Genomic DNA, 8,974 nt, shown 5'->3' with positions numbered 1-8,974 from the left:
CAGCAATTTTCAAACGAGAACTTTGTGTCCTGGTGTCACGTTGGGGCACACGAGTGCTCAATTTAGACCATTATTTACCGGAATTTTACGAGTTCAGATTAAATGGCTTGAATACTCGTTCCAAACAGAAAAGTCGTCACTTTAGTGAAACATTCCAAATGATCATCCAATGTCACGAGACAGCAACTGCATACGTGGGCCCAGTTGTTCAGAGTTAAATTAATCCTGGCTTAGTTTAATATCTTCCTTTTAATTTTGTTTTCATTTATTTGTATTTGAACGAGTCCATTGTTTTGAATTTTTGTTTGTTTATTAACCACTGGTTAAGCTAACGTTTGAACAACCGGGCCCTGGATAATAACCACACAGAATATGGAAGCCAACAACCATCTGGATTCGGATAAAATTACACAATCACTTTGAGAAGTCCACTCTTCCTACCTTGAACCAAATGTCGACACGTGAAATGCAAGGTGGGGTGGGAGGGAAAAGAAAAAAGGGAGAGGGAGGGGGGCAAACGTGACTGCCTATTTTATTTTTTTTATTTTTTATTTTTTTTTAACACAAGATATGTAAATGCAAACCTAAATGGTTTTATAAAAATACGGCAGTGTGCTATTCTTAATTGCTGAATTGTTAAGTGCAATAATTTTCATCAGGCTAACATTTTGTCGTTGAACCATTTCACCACTAGTTTTCCGTAATGATGCAATTAATTCTGTTGAAACTTGTCCAGTGGTTGAAAGACGAAAAATAAATCTTAGCATGGAGAACATGTTAGACAGAATGTATAGTAACAATTAAACTGCGTTTTGATCATATATTATTTTAGTAAATTATAAATATGTAGTAAAACCCTAAAACCCCCAAACAACTTGTAGTACTTTAGAATTATCCTTTCAGAACTGGTTTAAACACAATTAACTGACACAAACAGAATTTTCCCCTATTCTTTAAATACTCTATAAAGGAAACAAGGGTACAAATCGTAAGTATCATTAGCAACAAAACCAGACTGGCGCAGTGTTTGAAGTTGTTAATTTTTTAATTTAAATTTCAACACAGAATTTACAGTTATGAATACATGCATGATTTTACAACAATGCCTTGACAATTAACAAATAATGAAAAAAGGTCAAAGTTTGTAAACATAGAAGTTGATAATAATAAAAACTGTTCTATACAAGGCAATAATGACATGGTGCATTAACCACATTACACAGTAAGCATCAGTGTTTGTAATGGTGTACTGTGCTCAGAATCTGGGATCTTCCTGAAGCTATTTGTCCCAGTGATCATGAGCGTACCTACTGCCATCACAGGGTGCAAGGTACTTCACCCGGAGCCACAGCAGTAAATGCCTTTTCACGAGTTAACTCTTTGTATATAATATAATATGTAATATATGTAATATATATATAAAAGGTACACAACTCTACATTAATAAATAGAATTTGCAAATAGTAACATGATAAGTGTAAAATAAAAATATCTGTCAGACACTGTTTTACCTTTAAAATGACACGGACTAGACCATGCCTGAACAGCAGTCCAAACAAACATATCTTTCTGTACTGTAGTTTGCAACGTTCCTAAACAAGTCTTCCAATATTCACAGAGCCATATTATTTCTACTTTTCAACTGAGCGTGCAGCAAATACTTTTAAACGCTGAAATATCTAAACGATTTCCTAGAAAATGACAAACACTGAAAAGTCGAAAAGTATGAATGAAGGATTTAATTTCAATAAAAAAGTGCAACATCTAACATTGTTTATACATCACATGTCATAACAGTAAAGAAATATCTTCATGGAAAAGAAATATTACAAGTTAAAACAAGACAGCTGTATGGATGTTAGAACCTGTCGGTGGTACACGCAAAAGGTAAAGATTCACGATGGCAAATACAGCTATAAAATGTTCTGTTTCTCACAGTGGAATGCAGTCATTTCCCAAAGATCATTGCAGGATTTTACACAGTATGCACAAAAATATTCTTAAGAGACAATTTTTAATTTTTAAAATATTTTTATAAACTTGACATGAATGCAACAAAATCCGGTATTTGAAATTTTAATTAATTGTGATCCAACAATGCAGAAATGTTTCACTGTATGACCAAACACAAAATGATGCTTTGCAATAATAAATAAATAAATTTAAAACAAATAAAAGTGTTGCTTTAATTTATTTAACACACAGAACCTTCTCATATTAAAAAAAAACCCCAACCCACCTATAGAATCTGCACATCAATAAATCAAAGCCACACGTGTACATCTAGCATCAACTTTATGCAATTATTAATGCTTAAAATAAATCATTTAACACTCATCTTGTTGATGACAATCATTGTTCCAGAAACTACAGTATGGATGTACTTTTATATTTAAAACCCTACCAGATGATGCGTTTAAATCCCACATGGTCAATACCACCTCAATTCACCCCAAGTTACATCCTTGAACATTTCCTAGTTGTACGACTATACAATATCATAATTTTTGCACTAATAATTTGCCAGGGAACCTAAATACATGTTAAAATTTATGTTAGACATAAGTCTTTGGTCAATGAGGAAGACTCTGTTGTAATTTACTCAAGACTAATTTTGAATAAAGAACTCTTGAGAATGTTGGGACAAATTAATACACATATCTACTTTTTATAATATACAAATGTTAAGTTTTATGGTTTTCATGAAAAATCATCTCCCTCCTATTAAGTGTAGCTTTATTCACCTTTTTTACAACTGTTTTTTGTTTCAGTTTGGCCTAAAATCTCAAAAATGTAATTGTATTTGTTGTCATATCACTATCACTAATATATGTTTTTGAGTAATCTTTCTTTAGCAACTTATACAAAAAATACAACTCATTTTACTACCCGAATAAAAATACAAGGCAGCAACCAGAATTTATGCTTAAGAAATGGTCCAGGGATGATGATATTAAACTGCATTATTTCTGGCAGTTACTTTTGTTGTATATTTACATTAAACAGTATGATACTCCTGAAACCGCTTTTAAACAAAGTAAATGATTTTGATTAAGGACAGGTAAACAAGACTAAATTCATTATTTGACCCTTCTGTCCAGGTTCCAAGATTAACTCAGTACAGGTCGTGGAGTTCATCAAACACAAAAGTCCAACTACTGACAAAATATTTCAAGCAGCCTGTACACTGATTAATACAGAGCATAGATTGGGACTTGTTTACAAATTAATATTTTTTTTTACTGATCAGCACAATAAACAAATGGGATTTTATGAAATGTTGCATATGCACATTTGCGATACAGGGTAACTATTTCTAGGCATGGGAAACTATCAAGCAAGTAATAATAATGTACTGGTTTTGAAAAGCACACTAAACCTTCAAAGAAAAACTACAATTCCAAATACAGAAAAAAAAAGTATGTACCAATAGTCTTCACAGCATTTCTTGCGAATTGCATACAATTACATACAAGACAGCTGTGCTTAGTTTTGTTCACTTTTTAACAAAAAATAAATACCAACAGTGATAAACCACCAATATAAGGAATTCAACAACAATACTCCATTAACAGCATCTCATTTTAAAAAAGAAATTGCTCAAACTGTGCAGACTTTCAAGCACACATTTTTAATATATATAAAATCTGTAAATATATTAAATCATCAACAACTTAAACGACTCATGGTTCGATTAGGTACTTAAATAACAAGTATCACGCCATTATATTCTGTGCAAAACAGTTAAGTACATTAAATGAATCTTACGTACAGAACACATGCTACAATTTGAAAGTACTTGATGCTTTCCTTAAATTTAAGTATCCTGGATTAAGCAACTTATTTTCTATGTGACTGCAGTGTTATACTGGAAGTCAAAAGAGGAATATTTTGTTTGCAAAAATGTTTCTTTTAAAATTAGCAAACTTAACAAAAGATATACAAGATGTAAATTTGGAACATATCCACCATTAACATCCATGTGATAAATGATCTGCTTTTTAAATACTGTATTCCCCAATGCCACTCCCACCTGAAAGTAATATAGAACAAGAAACAAGACAAGTATCCAACATTAGTTGTGATCATAGGATTACAATTTTCAAATGTGGATACAAACCAACTAAAACCCCAATAAATAATTAAAAACTTTATTATGAGGTGTGTTTTTTCTGTTAAAGCTACACTGCTACTCGACATGATAGAAAAAAACATTTTGACACTAAACCATTTTAACATAGGTGCATTTAATATTTGTGCATTTCTTGATAATAACGAGTACGGCATAGCAACCGTGGCATCAAAACCTTCACATCTTTCAAATATTATGGTTATTATGCAAGTCCAGTCCTCAAAAACTTAATACCTGAACTGTAACATTTCAGTGTATTGCCTCTTTAAGTGCACAACATTAAGATTTGAATAACTTGGGATCATGTTGTACCAAGAACGTCCACTTATAAGAGGAAAATTACTCACACCACAAACAGGGATACGAACAACTAAGCCGAGTTTAAAACATGAATATACTCAACATTATTTTCATGTGCTTGTACATGTTCAACATCACTTTAAAATCGGCATCGTATAGGATTGAACATGGCTACTGTGTAAAAACAATCATGTTTATGTTCAGAAATTAGAGTGCGCGCATATGTGTTCATGCACACAATAGCTAAATAAAAGTAGTTTACATCATAATAGCTATACGAAGATACTACATGTACATGGAAATGCAACTTTAAAACACCATCTCCAATCAAGGGGCAGTTACTCCAGTACTGAATCTAGCATTTGTTTTCTGTTGAAAGTACAATCTGTATTTGGATATTCAGAAAAGATTCATGTTGACAGCAGAAACCTATGAAGTACAGACATTTTTTTTTTAAATGGCAATTTGTTCTTCGATTTCTCCTTGTTTGTTCTAGATACGCAATTGTTTGAATATTTTCTAATAAACAATCACAATATGCCTACTCTGAAAAGGAAGCCATCCGTTACAAAACCCTTGGCAACCAAACACATTTATGCAATTAATTCAGTATAGTCCTTAACAATATGAAGTAAATAGCAATGGAATGAGTTGTTGAAATGAGTTACTGCACATCTTAAAGGTTAACTTTATAATATAAAATTGTCAACTATGACCGACAGAGTTTAAATAATTTTACCATATACTTTGTATTCCAAAGTACGAATAAAACATGTTTTTCCTACTTTTGCTTTCATGCAAGTGCTTAAAAGTATTTGACAAAATACTTACATTAAATGTCCCACACTATATTTGAACACAAGGACATGTGACCCACTTTTGATCACACAAATGTTGGGAAAATCATACAAATTACATAACTATTCAATGGACTGTACTCATGGTCACTTTTAAATGTAAGATTTTCAATAATTTAAAAAATAAAATTTAAAGAGCCGTTTTTGTAAATAATATGTAATGCCATTAACTACAATTTGGCAAAACCTTTTTGTTAGGTTTGGTTATAACTTTACTTTATTATGAAGGTAACCTTTAAGGGGTGTGCAGGTTTATTCTGTGGATTTTCAAAGTCTTCTGGCTGATGCTTACATCATCGACAATGTATATAAAAAAAAAACCCCTTAAATCCCAATAATCTTTTTTCTGGCAAAGGATGAAGGTAAAGCCAAAGCCACGTAACCGTCATCATGATCTATACAAGAGATAATATAGTAGTCTACAAGAATCAGTCATTTGTTTCACAACACATAAAAATATCCAACATACGGAAGATCCTAGAAATGTGTGCAAATAGTACAAAAGCCCCGTGTTCTTTTAACAAACACTTTTCAGAAAGGAAACTGTGATTAAAACAGATACTCACTATAAAAAGAAATTGGCAAGTTAAATGGTTACACACAACTAGCAGGAGAATGTGAGCAAAATAAGGGATATGTGAAATTCATTCAAATGTAGGAAAATAGTTAAATCTTTACATTCAAGATGGGAATGGGAAATATTATATATAATAACTTAACATTTACACCACTGGGCAATGAAATGCCAGTTTTAAACACATTAACAAACAGTAAACATTCCCTTTTAAGCAACTTACCCTCTAATGGAGGAAAAGTATTAAAGAAAAAAAAAGTAAAACATTTTTTTTCAACGAACAGATCTACAAAAACGGTTTCACATCTTCAAAAAGATATAGCTACAAGGTGACTACTAGTGTGAACAACTAAATGGATTTCAACTTCTTTCATTTATCTGAAAAAGCTACCCTTTGGCACATTTTCTACCATCAGCCAAACAAGATAGTTCTATTGACGAAATTTTAAGGCCGACATTTAATTAGCTGGTTGCAGAAATATACTCAATTGCTTTGTATTTCTAAAAATAAAATACAAAGAAATGCTTCTCAATTGTGGTTCTGGTGATTAGTTACATGTAACAAATTCATATACAATTAGAAATTTGTCAACACACTATTTGCTGATATTGTGACCATGTCAACTAACTTTTGGCACTGTACTGTATGTAAGAATTTGCAGCCTCTTTGTTACCAGTAACAATTCACAAACCCCATTTCAAAGCAGCATCAGCTGAGGTGTATGACCCAGCGATATCATAGCAGTATGAACATGGAAGTTTTTGAAAATAAGATATTAAGTACTGTTACCCTGTATGATTTTAACAATTTTCAGAACTTCCAAAAACCCTAACACTTTTACATTACTATGAAACATGTCCAACAACAAAATAAAAATAGCTTTGAATGAATGCATACTATAAGGTATCTTTTATTGGACAATTATCCCACATTCATATATTTCACTATCCGAAATGTCATAGTACATTTATTAAGTAAAACAACAAGTTAGTGATTTGTTTTCTACAGGTTTGCTATTCTAGCAAATCATTCAGTACCACATCTATGCCAACTCACTTTTATAACTTATGTAGCTCTCAACGCTTAGCCCAACACCCATTTAGTCCTCATTCTTATATAAAGGATCCCTCGTTGCTTTATCAGTAGAAGCCTGAATGGAGGTCCCCACCTCTCTCTCAACGGTGTGGAAATATACATGTCAAGACACCAAATAGCCATAGTTTAAAACATGCTGAGGTGCCATTAAAACAAATATTCCTTTCCTTTTGCATGTCAACAGACATTTATAGCAGAGTTGTCTAATCAAGAGCATTAACAATCCTGTTTGGGTAATTCAATGTTTTCTCTGAAATATGAATGCACACCATTCGAAAATTTGCCTATATTGGAATTAAACTGCTCCGTTAATTAGAGCACCATCTCAGCAGTGCATAATTTGTAATTGGAACTTCAATAACATTTTAATCTTTCTCGAGAACTCAAGCTGCTGAAATCCATATACTTGTCATCACTAAAATGGGTTTTATATATGGTGAGGCAGCTTAAATAACACTCAATAAATTTGTTTTAAAAAGAGGAAAAAACCCAATTCATCCAATGGAGTGCAAATAATGTTACAATATACATGTGAATATCAAAGTTTAGGCGACACGAAAACAGGTTTGTCATTATGGACAATTAAGAAAATTTGAACACTTAACTAATAAATAAGAAAGAAAAAGAAAATAAAAATAAATAAAAAAGCCAACATGGCTCCAAAAAAAATGTTGGCAATATATTTAATAATCTTCTTTAATGTGTTACTACAGTTATTTTTTTTCCTTTCTCTTTCTATTTTTTGTTTTAAAGTAAGCCAATTCCCATTTGCTGGTTTATCCAGTCCTCAAATTGGCTCCTTTTAAATGTTTTGGGAATCCGTATATCGTGAGACGATTATTCACTCTTTGAACTGATTAAATCCAAATTTGCAAGCATCTGGGTGCTTCTTTCAGATCATATAGTCCATTATTTAAATGCAGATTAGTTCTCCAATCAACGGCTGGTATGATCAATACCACATTCTAGATCTGTGAAACTGGCACTGTCCAGGGTGTGGTGGTTGTCGTTGGCAACGTAGCAGGTTAGTCCCGTTTCACTGGATTAGAAGTGCCACTCCAGTCACTTGTGCACAGAAAGCTGTCTAACCACATCTTAATATAGTCAAAGTTGTTCATGTGACTAGATCTCGGCAGAAAGGAAGATAAAATCTACATTTAAACAAAAACAAACAAAAAAAGAAAAGAAAGAAAACAAATAATTAAAAAAAAAAGAAAAAAAGAGAGCAACAAACGAACACAAAATAAGACCACTCTTCCTGAACATATCACAAAATAAGGAATTGCCTAAAGTGAAACTGTGGATTCAGACAGGATGAAGGAAGCCAGCTTCCTGGATGAGTGACTGGTTCAGCCCAACATGAAGGGCACACTGTTCCTCGAAGCTAATTTCATTATGCCTTCTCCTTATTGTTCGTTTGGTTAACAGAGTCCTTTCTTGGTGGCATCCTCTCATTCATTTTATCTAAACATCTAGCTTCTTCAAAACCACTGATCTTGTGCGATGGTGAGAATCCACTGAGAGCTGAAATGAACAATTATACATTTAAAAATGTTGTTGTTATAATATAGACGAGAATACTGTCTGTGATATGTTTAATTAGAATGACAAAGCCATACAAAGCCATGTTGCATGTTAATTGATAGTGAAAATATTAATAAAACCACTTAACAGCTGGACCTTTGGTACACCCCCCCCACCCCCCCCCCCCCCAAAAAAACCTCAAATGGAAATGTGACCATACAGCAACTTAAAACGTAGTAAAAGAAACCAGTGGCAATACACACTTAATTTAACATGATTTAGCAAAATGTAAATATGGCTAAAATGACCATTCATATTACGCTCTTCATCTGAACCAAACTTTGAAATAATTTTTGTAAGACAAAATAAATGGAATGCTTATGTTATTTCCAATAGTCATTTTATTTTTCTCTGGTACCATCAATGAATCAAAGCCAAAGAAAACTAGAAGGGAAGTAATTCATGATACGAAACAATTATGTGGTCAGATG

The 8,974-nt window shown here is 32.5% G+C and overlaps 1 protein-coding gene across 3 annotated transcripts in view; it reads right to left on the bottom strand.

Annotated features, from left to right (window-relative positions):
* Positions 1–1,724: 1,724 nt before the first annotated feature.
* LOC121378397 (serine/threonine-protein phosphatase 2B catalytic subunit alpha isoform-like) overlaps positions 1,725–8,974 on the bottom strand; it is a 47,206-nt gene continuing 39,956 nt past the window's right edge. For all 3 annotated transcript variants that reach the window (XM_041506547.1, XM_041506548.1, XM_041506549.1), the window contains exon 13: positions 1,725–8,483. In XM_041506547.1, the coding sequence (XP_041362481.1) occupies positions 8,353–8,483 (131 nt within the window). In that variant the 3' untranslated portion in view covers positions 1,725–8,352. The remainder of the gene's footprint in view (positions 8,484–8,974) is intronic.

The sequence above is a fragment of the Gigantopelta aegis genome, chromosome 8 (assembly GCF_016097555.1).
Source record: "Gigantopelta aegis isolate Gae_Host chromosome 8, Gae_host_genome, whole genome shotgun sequence".
NCBI lineage: Eukaryota > Metazoa > Mollusca > Gastropoda > Neomphalida > Peltospiridae > Gigantopelta > Gigantopelta aegis.
Note: the sequence above shows the minus strand (reverse complement) of the source record. Positions and strands in the feature narration are given on the sequence as shown.